Source organism: Nestor notabilis, unplaced genomic scaffold, assembly GCF_000696875.1.
Source record: "Nestor notabilis isolate BGI_N333 unplaced genomic scaffold, ASM69687v1 scaffold28806, whole genome shotgun sequence".
NCBI lineage: Eukaryota > Metazoa > Chordata > Aves > Psittaciformes > Psittacidae > Nestor > Nestor notabilis.
In genome coordinates, this window is record NW_009932873.1 from 38668 (window position 1) to 54756 (window position 16089).

Consider the following 16089-nt stretch of genomic DNA (forward strand, 5'->3'; position numbering starts at 1 on the left):
AATGGGCCCATTACGGGAGATGCTGTTGTGACACTTGATGTTTTGTACTCACAGTATCTTGAACCTCAGTCTTTTCTGGGCTCTCATCTGGATAAACCCGCTCCTTCAAACCACTGCGAGGACTCTGGGGAAGAAGGAAGTTCAATTCGGTAAGTACCAGCAAATCAAGGTAAATGAGAACTGCACAGTAAGTCTTTCAGCCACAACAACCAAAACTTCTCCTTTCTATCAGAGTGAACTGTTAAACATGCAAAAAGCATGTGCTGTTGGCTTATCTTCAGTGTGTCCACAGTATTACCCAGGTCTTTTCAGCTACACTTCAATGTTTGGTGTGTCAATCATCTCCAGTGAGCAAATACCATCCACAATACTAACAGGATTAATTTGATTGGGAAGATAGCTATGAATTTTGTTCTGCATTTATTATATACAAACATGGCAATATCTAGTCAGACTGGAGTTGGAGAGGGAATGTTTCAGAACAGTCACACATGTTCACATCTTAGAGGTATATCTGACCCACCTTCCTTTCACTTCCAAATGCAAGTACAAATTTAGCTCCCACATCCTTAAGTTAAACCACAAACTTAGGCCAAAACCCAAGCACAGAGTCTCAATTGCTCTGCACGGATCAGATACTGACTTTTAATTAAGGATTAGGTGCTAAGGCACTCCAATGGGGAGACCATACGAGCACAAAGATTGACAACTAATGAGTGAACAGATTAAGGGCCTTTACTGTTGGCAATAATTGGAGTTTATTTGGTACAAGTAAGGCTCTTCCCCACTTTCATGGCAACTTGTCGACAGACTAGATCTGAGTCACAGCTACCGCAATTGGAACATTACCATGTTCTTAGAAGATGCTCTAATTGGCATCTCTGAGTTCTGAGAAAGATGCTGGCATCCATCTTTCTTTGTCTGGTTTCAGGGATTGTGCCAGGAAAATCTAATCCTGGATAACAACCCAAAACCCACACTGTTTCTTTCCCAGTCCTAACAGAAGTCCAATATAGTATGCTTTCTCAGGAATGTATTTTGGTGTGTAGTGAGAAGCCGATTCTTGTAATACAGTGTTACTGAGTCAGAGTACATACGTATGATACACAGGACAACCCAACAATAATGAATCTGCACTAGAAAACTAAATCCAAGCCGTACAGAAGCAATGTCATGGAGCTGTTCAAGACTCACATCAGTAATGTCACTGTTTGGTCGGGAGGGGCTGTCACCACTGTAATCTAGTTTGCTTACACAATCCCCACTCTCTGCCTCCACTTCACTGATCTGCAGCGATTCCGTCACAGACCTGGAGGATAAGACTCCATCCTAAAAAGATAGATGGAAAAAGTGAGTTGGAAGACAGCACAGAGCAAGCAGAATATTTCAAGAATCAACCCTTAAACATTGCACTTACTGTTTTAAAAGCAGTTTTTCACAGATGGTTTGAAAGTCCATTTTAAAGTCTACTTCACGTACATCCATTGCACTGTATTGTCAGCCACTGCAAGCCTAATTACAAGTCTCACCTCTAGAGGGTGCAATTTGCCTGTACAAGCACATGGCAGGGAACTACTGCTTGCTCACAACAACATCATCCCCCAAGAATTTTCACCCGGAACACAGCCCAGAGAAGCCTGACACATTCTGTTACCTGAGTACAGCCTGTGGCTTTGGACAACTGCTCCTGCAGCTGAGGAATGTGCTTCTTTGCTTCCTGTATCTCTTTGAACAATCGTGTGGTGGGTGATCGGTTATACTCTTCTTGCAGAGACTGAAAGATAGTTTTATGAGCTTTCACTCAGTATCCGGTCAATCTCAAAGCTTAGTACTACAACCTACCACTACTTACAATGTTCATTGACACATTTTAAACAATAAACAGCATTATCTGCACACCTACTAAGTGGATGCTGCAGAATGTCCATTTTATATAGTTCTCCCCTCTCTCCTGTGCCATATGAAAATAACCACACTCTAGAGATTTACTGAAATCTCTCGGTAAGAGTCAAAGATGCTTGCTTGCCCAAGGATTAGATCAGACTGAGGGATATGTACATTTCCACCTAAAAAAGTGACTAGATCTCTGGTGTTAGGTTGGTATATAGAAAAGCTAAGCTGAAACACAAGCTATGCGTGGGAATGTTGAAGATGCTGCTAAGTGGTGATTCAACAACTGATCTTTGTATTTGCATCATATTTTCCTCCACCCCCCTCCAACTCGTGCAACTCCAGTACCTGCAGCCGTTCCTGCTCTTTCTGTAACATCTTTCTCAGAATCTCCACCTTCTGGTTATGGACAATATTATTCTCCTCCTAGAAGACACGGAGAGATTAAGAGATGGGGTTTTCGGTGGGGCTGGGAAGAAAGACAAGGAAAATGCATATGCCCACTTTTCATCTGCTTCCTAAATATAGGCTCTGAAAAGCCCTACAAGAAGCAAAACAATTCAGGAAAAAAAAATGTATGACTACATTTCTGCCACTGCTGTGCTGTTCTTTGGAAAAAGAGCTTTAAATCTTACCCCCACAAGCACTGGGCTAGTAATCCTTTCTGCATTTCCTGATGCGCCAGGCGAATGGGGAGATGTCATGATGGGAGACATATGACCAAACGCTGCCAGATCCACTTCAGAATCAGCTAATGGAATCTGAGGCGACCCTGGTGGGCGCCCCTGAACAGTGAGAGCTACATAGGAACCCGCTGCAGGGAGAACAATTCACATTTCAGACACACTTGCAGATTTCTATGGTTCCTCTTTCTCTGCTTGTCATTTTGCCCTAGAGACAAAACTCAGACCATTCTTCACCCATCTGTTCTTCAAGCAGAGCACTGACAGCTCTGTCTTAGAGACCTCTCTTTAAATGTCAGATAATCCAAAAACATTTATGTTCATCATACTTAATAAAAGCACACAATCCAATTTCTAGTCCAACAGGTTACATATACCAGGTTGCATTTACAGTATACACATGCTCAGGCCACAAAATAAACTTTGCTAGGGTGGAAGGAACCATTACCATCCTCTTCCTTGTACAAGAATATCAACCAAGAAGGTACTTCCCTTTAGAAACACTAGTGCTTTGCAGGCATCATACAATAAGGAGTGCCTCAATAGCTATGGTATTTAAGATGGAATCAAAAGATGGGAAGACTCATAGGCAAGGTTTGATGGTAACATCCAGTATCAATCTAAGGAGAAGCTGCAGAATCATGTAGCAGCTCAAGCTTAAGATGCCAAAATTAGCCCAATTTCATTCCACTGTTTCACACACATCCTTTATCTCTCAGCATGGGGCATGGTTAGACCTCATTCTTCTCACTTGATAGCTGAATCAGTCATTTGTCCTCTAAAATTATGCTTTTCATGCATTAAAGGAGCACAGGGACAAAAATAGTAACCTGCCATTACTTACACTTGATCAGCTTTACCACCTCCAAATGGTTTGAGTGTGTTACAAGAGTGCCATTCACCTGGGGTAGGGAGAAGAAGGGAAAGTTAACAGTGTTTAGCTATTAATTTCCAACTTCTAATAATTTATCTCAGTGAGCAGAGCTCTGCAAGAAGAAAACTATACAACCCCCCACCCCCAAAGAAAACCAAGTGAAAATAGTAATCCATCTCTGACCAGGAAGAAGAAAAATATTAGGGTGGCTAATCTAATTCATTAATTCAAATACTTAGTTGAAATCACAGCTCTATCTGTGTCAGTAGCTACTGCAGCACAACCATCACTTTGCAGCCAAAGCTTAGTCTTTTTAGTTACTGACTTGATTTCTTAGTAGTTTGGGGCGAAAAGAGAACAGGGAAAGAAATTGTTTCATAGAAAGGATCCATTTCTTTGATGATTTGATTGTCCTTACCTTGATAATTCTATCACCTGTTTGCACTCCAGCCCGCATCGCTGCTCCATCTAGAGAGGCAAGAAATCATTTAGTTCAATTTCAATAGAAGCATTCAAAACAAAGAAGGTTTAAGCACTTCGATAGCTCCATGCAAAGCTACTTCCCACACTCACCCAAACTCCCCGTGTCTCTATCATAGTAGGATCTCCGAGTACCTAGACCAGAGCAGTTCCGTGCTCATTTTACGGTGGATACACCAAGCCACAATCCCACCACATTTACTTCTCTCAGACACAAGTTAGTTTCCAAATACATCAGACACTGAGGGTCAGTTTCCAAATACATCAATCCACTGCATCCCAATTTGTCCTTGAATATCTATTCCTTAAGCTACAGCCATCCCACCTTTGAGAAGGGCGTTTGGAGTTTTCTCCTCCAGCTCATGCACACATTTCTCCAATTCACATGAAAACTCTCTAGGCTGCTCTCTGGCTAGCACACCTAGCAAGCCTGCTTACCTTCTTTGACGGACTGCACGAAGACTGGATTGTCTCCACTGACTGTCAGCCCAAAACCGTTTTCATCCCGTTGGATAACTACACACCGTTGAACAAGACCTGTATAACAAAGGTGGGGAAAGGGCAGAAGAAAGAGAAGGAGAGAAATACAAAGAGACACAAGCTAGGCATCAGTCCAAAACCTTATCCTCCTAGATAATCACAGAGTACTGAAAGAAACTGGTATAATACAAGAGAGGGAAAAAATATATGAGAGACAGAAATAGGGCATCAGTCCAGAAACAGATAGGAATATCAAGACAGGTCAAGCTTATTGCTTCAGTTACATGAAACAGAGATATACAACAGCAGAGATGCAGACAGCTCCGGCACATCAGACACAACTTGAGGCAAAAGCAGCTTTTAAGGAAAAGCAACTATGTCATGAACCAATGAGCACAATTTCCCTTCGTGTGGATTAATACTTCTCCAAAATACAGCAGAGGGCTGTCATGTTCCAGTACACCATCCAAAACACCAAACATCTTTTACAAGCTACTCTATTAAAGAAGTCACAAATCTCTCAGACTAACATCGGCAGGTTGGACTAAAACAGATTTAATCAGGAAAAGTTCTCCCAATTCTCAGCAAAAATATCATCTTGGGGCATCTTCTGTAAGAGATGAGAATATCGCTTAGAACCAGAGCAGCAGCAGTAAAGAAGTACAAGCCATGCTTTCTACACTGAACAACACATCTGAAATCAAGACTATGTTTCCCTCTGAGCTACTGAAGTATGGAGCCAAAATACCAGGAGATGCAAGTTTGATTCTGCTCCACCTTTAACTTGCTGTGTGATATCAAAGGTAACTTGTTTTGTTTCCCTGTGTTAGGATTACTCCATATAATGTGAACATAAATACTGCTGCAGAGATAAATGTACCTAGTAGGTGCAGCATTTAGAAAAGCTGTAACGTTGTGTATGTCTATTGTTTATCTGAAAATGAAATAAGAGAAAAGCAAAACAAAGCAGCAGTGCTGGCAATATCCACCACAGAGCACTTGCCTAAGAGCATCTGCAAAATGTCTACCACAATGGAGCCCTTATCTTGAAAAGGAACTCTGCAAAATGCTTCACGGATGTTCCTTTATTTACACAGCAGAAATTACTCGCTACTAAACATCACCCTTACTTCTATCAGCTTGCTTTGCTTCTGCATCAGGCAAAATTGTTATACCTTCAGTACCTTGAGAAAGAACTGGAGTTCTCCACAGATACCAAAATTGTAGCAGTTTCAGTTAGTATAGAGGGAGCAAAGGAAATTGTGAAGACGCTGTCCCAGCAAGACTGTCTTTTCTGCAATCATTTTTAAGGAATGAACTGTAACAGTGTGAAGTCATAGCCATGTCTTAAATTACTCTCGCACCACTACAGCTCCTTTCATTCCTCTAGAGCAACTCCTAATGGAAATGAGAAGCCTCAAGTGAAAATACTGTCTGCCCAGTCAGCCCTGTTCTCCTTGAGTGTGGCATATATGAAAATGGGTGTGAGAGTACTGGAAAAGGTTGCATTCCAGCACTTCTGCAGCAGCCTGATCATAGTATCTATCCCAGTAACTTCCCCTTCTGCCAATAAAGTAGAAGCAAATTATGCTATACATAGCTATCTGTAGTAAGTTGATGGAATGGATGCAAGGTGAAAGCAGACAAGAAAAAAACCCCACCACCTTTCACACCCTCTTTATATAGTTAAGTGAAATAAAATGCCTCTCCCTTTTGTACCTCCCATTTTTCTATAGGACCAAGCTTCTTTAAGTCTCACTTCACAAGAATGATGCCCCAGGGTGGGGTGTGGGAAAGAGAACATATGCTATTCCATAAAAACAGCTCGTTTTAAATCCTGCTGCCAGACGTACAGGTTTTATGAGTAAGACACTAACTAATCTTTTGACTCACAAGAACTGTCCTTGTTTAAAGGCACAGCATAGCCCTGCATAGTCAGTGCTCTTCCACTGAGTTTGTTTCACTTCCAGAACCAACAACCCTTGAATCTACTGTTAAGCTTCCTCCTTGAATGAACGTGACGCCAAAGCAGTGGCAATGCAGTAGGATGTGCAACACAAACTGGCCCTACAGAGTATAATTTAAGTCCCAAGAATAATCACAAAATTAAGTTAAACTGTTTCACACCACAAATCTCAATTGCACCCAAGACCACTTTTTAATTTTAGAATTGGGAGGCAACTGAAATTAGGACTTGAACACAAATTAGGCCGTAATTGGTTTTTCCCTTATTTTGTTCCCTTCAGACAAGAAGCAAGCACTTAACCCTTCTCCTAATACAACAGAAAAGTCTGGAATGAGGTCCAGGTAGACCAGCTGAGAGACACCATGGTTGACGGAGATATACACCAGCTTTATAGTGATCTTAATGAAGTTATCTGAAAGTTTTCTGAAGATAACACTATTACCTGCAGAACTAGATCAGCTTTGACAGCACTCCCTGTCTGAACCAGATAGGAAAAAAAAAAGCAGCCTTCAAGTGCTCTCTTTTACTCTGCTGTGAGGCAAAATTAGCAATAACCACCCTAAATGTGCCATTTGCTCACTTTTGTTCCTTAAGTAAAATTCAATTTGAAATTTGCTTATAGTAGTGGAATTTTAAGACCAGAGCAGCAATGTTTTCATAACCCACGTCTTGTACCTTGAACACCTCATTAGACACTCTGGAATGAACTTAAAGGAAAGCCACAAACCACTGAGAGCTCGATGACACACAATGTAAAGTTTCCAATAGCTGCTACTGTCACGCCTGGGTATCATAAGTACATACAGGAATTCTTACATTAAATTACTAACTACACCAACTTCACCTACTTTAATTAAAGTCTATGAATTTGGGGCAACAGTGAAGAGCCCATGTTAGCAAGCAGCAATCAGCTTTTCATTCACCTTTCTTGCTTTCATGTTCCAATTCTCAGTGTTCTCTAGGTGGAATGAATGAGTCACTCATTTTGAAGTATCTTACCATGATATTTCACTTTTTCCACCTGAAGCTTAGTTAACATTACAAGGTCAACAAGATTCACCACTGACAGTACTCAAATCAATAATCATCTTACTCCCAAATTCACTTTCACATGACAGTATCTCGATGGCATAAAGTGAGAAGCCATCACTGTAACTATGTGCTAAGTACACAAAATCAGACTACATGTTCCTATTTTGAGTGGATTCGTAAAATTCTGTAGAGAAAATATTAACAATTGTTTTTCATCCTTACGGATATTATAATTCCCCAAACTCATTGGTATAGCTTCAAGCCAAGAGTACAGTAAAGCTGCTAACCATGTGCTGTAGTTCAAGAGGTTTAAGATTAAAAATGAAAGCAGTTAGAAATGACCAGTCTTGGAAAAAAGGAATTGCAAGAAAAGCCAGACGATCAGCTCTTCAATAGGTGGCACTATTCCCTCTGCGACACCATGGCTCCGTTCTCCAGCCCCATTACAAGGGTGCCTTTTGGCTAATAGGAAGGGTAAAGTCCAAACTTCTCAAGGTCACTGACACACCACGGTAAAAATGATTGTTTCAAACAGTCTTGGCAAATACATTTCGACTGTCCAAGAGCTTCTGCAGTGGAGGGATCATTTACTGCTTCACTTCTACACATCCTAAATATCTAGAAGTTACTCAATAAAATAGGAAATTTAATTTCCCTAGCAGTGCACAACAAACAGAGCCGGGGTTCATTCTAGAAACCTGACTCACTAGGAAGAACAAAGACATGAATTACATCTCCCATAATACAAAGTAGCTTTTCCTCTGATCAAACTGTGTGGGACATAGCATGGGAGGAGACTTGTGAACTATAACCTCCCTGGAGGCATGAGGCCACAATGGGAAAATGCAATTTAATATAGTGATTTGATGTGAATCATTCAATAAAAAAAAAAAAAACACAACAAACTCCTTGGGGTTTTGAGAGTGCCCAAAAGGTTCACTTCATTTGGGAAGTTTTATTTCTACAAAATATTTCAGAAACCCCGCTCCACAAAGTAAATAAAACTATCATCTTATATTCAGAAAATGTCTCATAGGATGAAATTCTGAATTTCACTTCACTGTAGTGATTACAGTGGTCTTCATACCAAATGCCATAATGGCAGCATTCCTCAGATTCTTCCACTAACCTGGTAATAGAAGACATAATAGAAGACATGTAAAGTCAGTGCAAAAACTGTATGGTTTGAAATCAGAGCAGTGTCTATTTAGAACTGTTAATAACAATGGCACTGAACATTGTTCATAAAACAAGGCTTGGTAACCTTTCTTAAAAAGAGAACCATGTATTTTACCCATGATAAATAGGACTATCTGCTCCCATGGCAACGACACATTCAACCCCTGTGGTCGAGTGCCCCTTGCACTCCCAGCCCTTTCTGGCTATTATAAGGGTAGCGATGAGGGGCTCCCAAGAGTCCTTTTAAGAGTCTAGCGAAAATGGTGGCCACAACATAAAGACACAGGGCTGACAAGAACTGCAAGAAACAAAACAGGAAAAGTAAATTCAATTCAAAAAAATCTCAACAGGAGTAAAATTTGGGCTTTCGAAACAAAAAGATTTAAAAACTTATCCCAAAGTTGGCAAGAATGTGTGAAAGAATATGTATACACTCTAGTCTATTATTTGGACCAGAAACTGATCATTACTATGTATAAGGGAAGATAGCCTTGGAGAGCAAGCAAGGCAAAAGGGAAGAGCAACTGTTATTTCTCACCTACCACTAAATTCAATCTTAAATTCACTTAAGAGACAAGAATTCTACTTCAAGAAACAGGTATCAAGTACTGTCGGAGATTTTGGCACTCATTAGTACATTATAGCGTATCTGAAACTATACCCACTCTCCCGATAATCTAAGTTTTGTAAATACACAGACATGAGACGGTTGGATGTACAGAAGAAGTAAGTTTCATGTCACTATAAATCAGATTCTGTATATTGGGACAATTTCCCTACCTACCCACTCCACCCTCCAGAAGCCACTCATATACTTCAAGAAATTCTGGTCTCCTGCTCCTTAATTAAGAATTTCAAGAGGTAAGAACACATACACAAAAGCCACACCTCCTTTTCCTGCTGTCATTCCAGACTTCTCTATTATTCACTGTCCAATGGCTAGCCAAAGAAAGAGCCAGCTAACATCCAGTCACCGGCAAGAAAACTATCAGTACAGTATATCTACTTGTAGGGTTTTAAATACTTTGGTTCCATCCAAAGCAAACAGCAGACTTCTCTACACATACCACAGAACCTGGAGAAAGAGAGTAGAGAAAAAAGGCAGGGCAAGTTCCAACACAGCAAAGGCCACTGGAAAGGAAGGATGAGTGGAAACTGCTCCCATAGATACTGGACATGGATGGAGCATCTGCAGGAAACTTTGGGGGAAGCAAAGGCTTACGTTAGGAAGTCATGTTTCTTTCTGCCATACATGAAAAACCAGGACACTGCACAGACTGAGGGAGAAGTATAAACACAGATACATTCCATCAAGCATACCAAATGTTTCCTGTAATTAACCTACAATAGCTTGACAGCACCTCCAATATATTATGGGTAAGCAGCGTTCGGCAAAAATTAATCAAGTTCAAAATAGAGGAATCCAGTCAACCTGACTGGGCTGTCACTAACCAGTGTCTACCTGGCAAAGGGAAGAACTGGTCAAGGCTTCAATACAAGCTCATCACAAGCATCATCCCAAAATATATGCTTTTCAAGCAGGCCGCTTCCCTGTTCATTCTCTCTGAGCATGGGAGGAAGACATACAAGCTACAGCAAGCCAGGTCTCCTTAAGACAGGCTTCCAGTTCTACTGAAGCAAAGCAATGCACTCTCAAAACCTGTTTACAGTTTCTGAGGAATAGCCTCACACCCTGAGGAACATAACTGTCATATTTTCTTTTTCCTTAAGAAAAGCATGTGATTCAGAATTCCAGGGAAAGTTGAGATCTCATTTTCGCAGAAGGAACAGATCACACCTCTCTGAACTGCACCAACTGAAAGGATTTTACCAACATGCCTATGTTGCTTTAGAAGGAGCTCTTCAGGGTTGGTGGGGTTTGGGTTTTTGAGCGCTTTTTTTGCTTTTATTTTTTAATCTTCCTTACAAGCAGAGCTATGACAGCGTCATTGTGTATTACGTAGGTGGTTTAAGAAGTTGGATCACAGCCATTAACACCTGGTAATTTTATTCCAGTGGAATAATAAAGCTGATACTGGAAGAGTCATTGCATCTGTCCAAAATCCTACAGCAGGTTATGCAGCAAGCGATTTTTTCAACAGAATAAAAATAGCAAGTATCACAGACTGTTTTAAATATCAAGGAATAAAAACCCCAGAAAAGAAAAGGCAACCCATGGCTGGAGTCAAGACAGAGGTGGACATTTACACTTAGAAACCTGAAATGTAGCAGTACCGGCCAGATTCAGACTAGGTCCAGGGCTCTTAAGAAGCTGGTAGGGTCCAAAAGACTACCAAACAAGAGGACTGCGAGGGAAGTTACTCCCTCTCCAGAGCAAAGAATGATGAATGAAGTTCATATTCTTCTGTTTTTTGAAATTTACACATGTATTTTTCTACTGCTGTGAAACAAGACATGAGATCCTCTACATATAAAGCAAAAAGAAGAATTGCTGGCTCATCCAGATTAACCTCCACAGATTTTTCTACAACCACAAACTATGCTGGAGTCCGGCATGAGCTGTGTCTTCACACGATGCCAAAAATACCCAGTGGCACAAGATCTCCAAGAAGAGCAGCCTCAGCAAGTTTTCCCAACTATCAACAGATAACAGAACCAGGTACAGGTTAGTTTCCAGCCACTACAAAAACTACAAGCTGATACACTGAAGCAACATTTAAACCCAGTTTCCCACTCCCTGCTGCAGAGCCAACCATGCGGATCATGTAAAGGATAAAAGCCTTGGGTGCACAGACAGAAAGCATGGAGCAGACTGCAAAGGTGCAAGGCTGCAGCAGCTGCTTTAGCTTACCATACGTCTCGGATCTACTCTCCTCCGAACTAGACTTTGTCTTCTTGGAGGAGCTATCTGCACGAGAGCAGGAGAAAAGGAGAGAGAGATATAGAAAATATGGAGACCAAACATGAGAAAAAAAAAAAAACTTCATGAAAACCACAGACTGATTTATTAGGTTAAATCGTGCAAAACACAAATAAGATGTGAACAAAACACAGGTGAAACACTTGGAATAAGGGGTGAATAATATGAGCATGAGGACACAGGTAACACCACAAAGAATCTATTACAGAATCTAAGACACAATGAAAGAAGTTCTCTGCAATGAACTACAAAAAGTATCCTGGATAAAAAACAGTCTAAGTATAGAAACTCTGGAATTGTTTATCTCCAAAGTAACTGACATATGCATAGTTGTTCAGCATTCTGAACTCACCCCTTAAAAATAAAATGAAGAGAGTTCATCTATCAGACCAGATCACAAGCACAGTTAACAGTGGTGCCAGGTAACAGCTCGCAAAATTGGAATGATTTCCACCAAATTTAGATTAGAGGATTCCTGAAGTTTGGTTTGGAAGAAAACAAATCCCTTCTACAAAACAGATTCAGAGCCTGAGACCTCCCCCAACATATCCCAACCCAAAATAGCTTTACATTACTTATTCCAAGGATAAAGGAAAAGAAGACAAGCACTAATTCGGGTGCTCTCCCTTACAGGATTCTTTTTTAAACCGACATTAAAAGCCCATTTATTTTGTGCACACTAGGACGGAGTCATGCAGCTAGTGGCAGAAAGCATTAACGAACAGGATGTTTTATAAACATGAGCTTCAAGTGTCTTGTGCAAAAAACACATTCTACAAGTTCTACCACCCTTCCATTCAACTCTCATGTCTTCCGCAAGCCCCAGGGAAAAGACTGGGCTGAAAGCAGAATGCAGAGACATGAAAAATGCACACCGCATGGGGCCAGGAGGCTCAGACAAGAGCCTGTCATGCATTTCATGAACACACGCAGTAGTCGCTGGGTTAGTGTTTCAGAGAGAGAATGAAGAATCCCTGCATGCATCCTAATTTCCAAGCCAGCACTGGACAGGCTTACCAAATTGACCCTCATTTAACCTTTTAGAAGGTTAAAAACACCATAGGAGAGTATATCCTTTAAAATTACATGGTTATCTTAAATTGTGTCAGGTTGGAAAGTATAAAGTCACCGTACAAGTGACAGAGATGGATCAAAATCTACTAAGGGGAAAAAAAAAAACCCAAACCAACAAAACACCAACAAGGAATACTAGTCCTAGTTGAGCCTCTAACATCTACAATTTCACACTTCAACTAAAATGGCCAAAAGAGCTACTCACAACTAATTACAGTGTTTGCCTACTGAAATTTCAGACTGACTTCTCTGAAAAAGGAAGCAGTTATAATTTTTCACTGATACCACTAATCTAGGTTTATTCTTGCACAGTTAACAGCTGCTGTGTAGATGAGCATGTTTAAAAGCAAGCCCATATGCATTTCAATGCCCACATGCTTCAAAAGGTTTTGCAATCGCAGAACAACACAACTCTGAAAACCACATTTGTTGACATAATTTGGATCCAACCCCTATTAGTTTTCCAACTGAAGTTCAGATTTTCACCAGTGAAGTTTTAGGACTTTACCTGTCGGATCAAAGTCGTGCGTACTACTGCAGCGTTCGACCTTCTGCTTCTTGTCAGCTGGAGACTCTCTGCTCAGAATGCTGCCGTGTCTGTGTCAAACCAAAGCAGAGGATCCTGACTACTGGACCACAGAAGCACTGCCTAGAGTGGCAAGGAGCTTGGAAATAACCTGAGCTAGTTCTGTTTGCTAACAAGGAATTTAGATTGAAATGCATGCATTAAGTTCACTTAAAAAATTTATTCCCAGACTGAATTCAAGTGGAAAAATTATCTCCCTCACCATCTTTGGGAGTGTATCCAGGTAACAGTCTCATTAATCTTTTATATTAGTAACACCAAGTGCATTATCTTTCCTATTCAACACCAGGCCATATTTTATTTTAAAAGCAAAATGATTGCAAGCTATATAAAACTGGAAAACATCCCAAAATCTTTACTCCACCTCATCTCCCAGCAAACCTTAATGGTCTTTGTATGCACGAATTAAACATTTACAATACCCCCTCAAAGGAAGCATTTGTGCCTCATTCAGTAACACAGTGTCACTTTCTCCAACCATCTCAAATCTCAGGTAAGACAACCTGCCAGTGTACATAACAGAAACGCAAGTGGTAACACTATGCCATGCACTTTAAGTACCCCACCAAGTGTATTTTTGGCACACTGTCCCAATCTGGATATTAATTTCCTGCATACGTAATGGGTACTGCTATCTCTGTTTATACATTTCAGGTTGTCTTCTTTCAAAAGCATACCTCCTTCAAAAATGCTGGATCATAAATTGCAATACAGATAAAAAGTCAGACTTCAGTAACTCACCTTGTAGGTTTTTTGAGAGGAAACCTGAAAAGAAAGAAAGAACGTAAGTTTAGTGACCCTTTTTGTTCCTGAAGATTATGTTTGAGATTAACACTAATGCTTAAATATACAGTTATATTACACTTCCGTAATACCGCCACAAGAGAACAAGCCTCTTTTTGTTCTTCTACTTCAGCTAATTATTAGTCCATTTATAACTGATTCAAGTAGGTAAAGAATTATTATCAATATGCTTAAGGTTTCAAACAGAACTAAGAGCAGAAATCTCTGAGCTCATATTCAGCATCTAGTAGCTCGCTCTTTCTTTATACATAACTGCAGCTCATGGGTCACCTTCCTTTCATGACAATTAGGTTCCATACACTAAAATTAACATAGCTTGAGTCTTTGTCCTGCTGATGGACTGAGTACCTGGTACTTACTGAAGATCCAAACTCTAACTGAAGATTCTCCTATAGCTGAGACACTCTGGTTGTCTCCCTCCTCTGTGGTATAAAGGAGCTCATGCTGACATCTCCTCCTAACAAGATCTTACTATTATCACGGAACTGTATGAACTTGATGTCTTCGAGACCAGCACAACAGAGTAAAGTGAAGTTGAAATTAACTATTCCAAATATGATTACTAGGACATACAGATAACATAGGTAACACAAATCCACTTAAAAGGAGGAGGAAGTGTATATGCACTTAAGTAAGGAAAAGATGTGAGATTTTTGAAACTAGGATTTTATTTCCCTTCAATTACCACAGAAAAATGACTGAGCAAGGTGTATGCCATCCAGCTTAAGGCACCAACTTCTGCTTTCATAAAGCAGAACTAGGTTTTTTCCCCCAAAACTTTACAGAAGTTTAGCTCCATTCCTATTTGTTGAATGTTTTTCAATCCTTCGGCTAGAAAGCAATGCAAAAATTTAGAGCTGTGTAAAAGAATAGATAATTTAAGTCACTTTTGTTCTAAATGAAGACTTCTACAGCTATTATAACTGATAATTTCCCATTATATACATAATAGTTATCCTTGCTGCATTCAGTTTCTGATATTTATACAGGTTTTCAAAAAGTAATGGGGTGAAGGTTAAAGGGAGGCAGAGAAACAATTCAAGTGAGAAGAAATCTAAAATCTAATACTTTCTTTTTTTTTAATTTAGCTTGGTTTAAGCAGACTTATTTGGTAAAAATCAATAATCCCACGTTAAATCTGTTAGAATGAGACCACATCAGTGCAGGATTGTCCCAAACACACCATCTCAATACTCAATTGAGCTTAAGCAACGGCCCTGTCCAACAACTGGTCCAACACACAGAACCAACTCATTCTCCAAGAGCATTTCAGAGCATTACAACAGAAGATTCCTCGAGCATCACCGAAATGCCCAAAATGCACACCTCATGTTTTAAGCTCCTTTCTCCAAAGGAGGGGCACCTTGTCACCTATTCACCTATTCTTTTTTCCTCGATAACTAGACGTAGAGTGGTGCAGCCAGAAATAGCACAGTCTTAAAGCTACAGTAAGTCCCTCCCCATTACCTGAAAAACATAACTGGATACACAGCAGAAGTACTCAACTTAATCCCTTACTTTGAATAATAGGTAGTCCATGAAATGCGTATACACCCAAAACGCTGGCCAGCTCACACATGCCAATCCCCTATGCAAACATGCACTAATACGGCAACTCTGACATGAACATCTGATGACACATTAGGCAAGTGAAATTAAAATGTTGTCTGACTATTACTGAAAATAATTACACACATCAAGACACTTGCCATCTTTTAGATAACAGAATCAAATTTAGTTGAAGTTCACTAACAGCTTCAAAATTAAGGGGATATATAGGGCTTTTGATTACATAAGCCTTAGCAACCTATGGGTAAAGCAGTACAGAAGTTAGTTAATCGAAGAAAAAGATTGCATATAGACCCTACAAGAAGTAATAGTCCTCTTTGCTCCTCTCCATAAAAAGCACTATTTTAATATTAGAAGCCTGGGAAATCCATGCTGATTCAAATTCAGGCCTCTCCTCATTCTGCTCTACCTGCAAAGCCAGATCTCTTAAGCATTCAGTCCTCCCATTTACAAGTTTTGGCCAGTAAAAAACTACTTTATGCAAGACAGACAACATGAATCCCAAAGCAAAGCAAACAAGTAATCTCAGGCCAACCTAACCCTGCCTGAACACTGTACGGTGAACAGATGCAGTAGTAACCAAGTGTTTCA

General features: G+C 40.2%; 1 protein-coding gene across 1 annotated transcript in view; it reads right to left on the minus strand.

Annotated features, from left to right (window-relative positions):
* Nucleotides 1–13886, minus strand: part of ARHGEF12 (Rho guanine nucleotide exchange factor (GEF) 12) — a 39462-nt gene extending 25576 nt beyond the window's left edge. Inside the window, exons 1-11 of the mRNA XM_010016603.1 lie at nt 13867–13886; nt 13048–13136; nt 11397–11453; nt 4366–4464; nt 3866–3915; nt 3418–3475; nt 2526–2704; nt 2239–2316; nt 1655–1774; nt 1195–1329; nt 53–124 (exon numbers count right to left, since the gene is read on the minus strand). Coding sequence (XP_010014905.1) covers nt 53–124; nt 1195–1329; nt 1655–1774; nt 2239–2316; nt 2526–2704; nt 3418–3475; nt 3866–3904 — 681 coding nt within the window. The 5' untranslated portion in view covers nt 3905–3915; nt 4366–4464; nt 11397–11453; nt 13048–13136; nt 13867–13886. The remainder of the gene's footprint in view (nt 1–52; nt 125–1194; nt 1330–1654; nt 1775–2238; nt 2317–2525; nt 2705–3417; nt 3476–3865; nt 3916–4365; nt 4465–11396; nt 11454–13047; nt 13137–13866) is intronic.
* Nucleotides 13887–16089: the final 2203 nt, after the last annotated feature.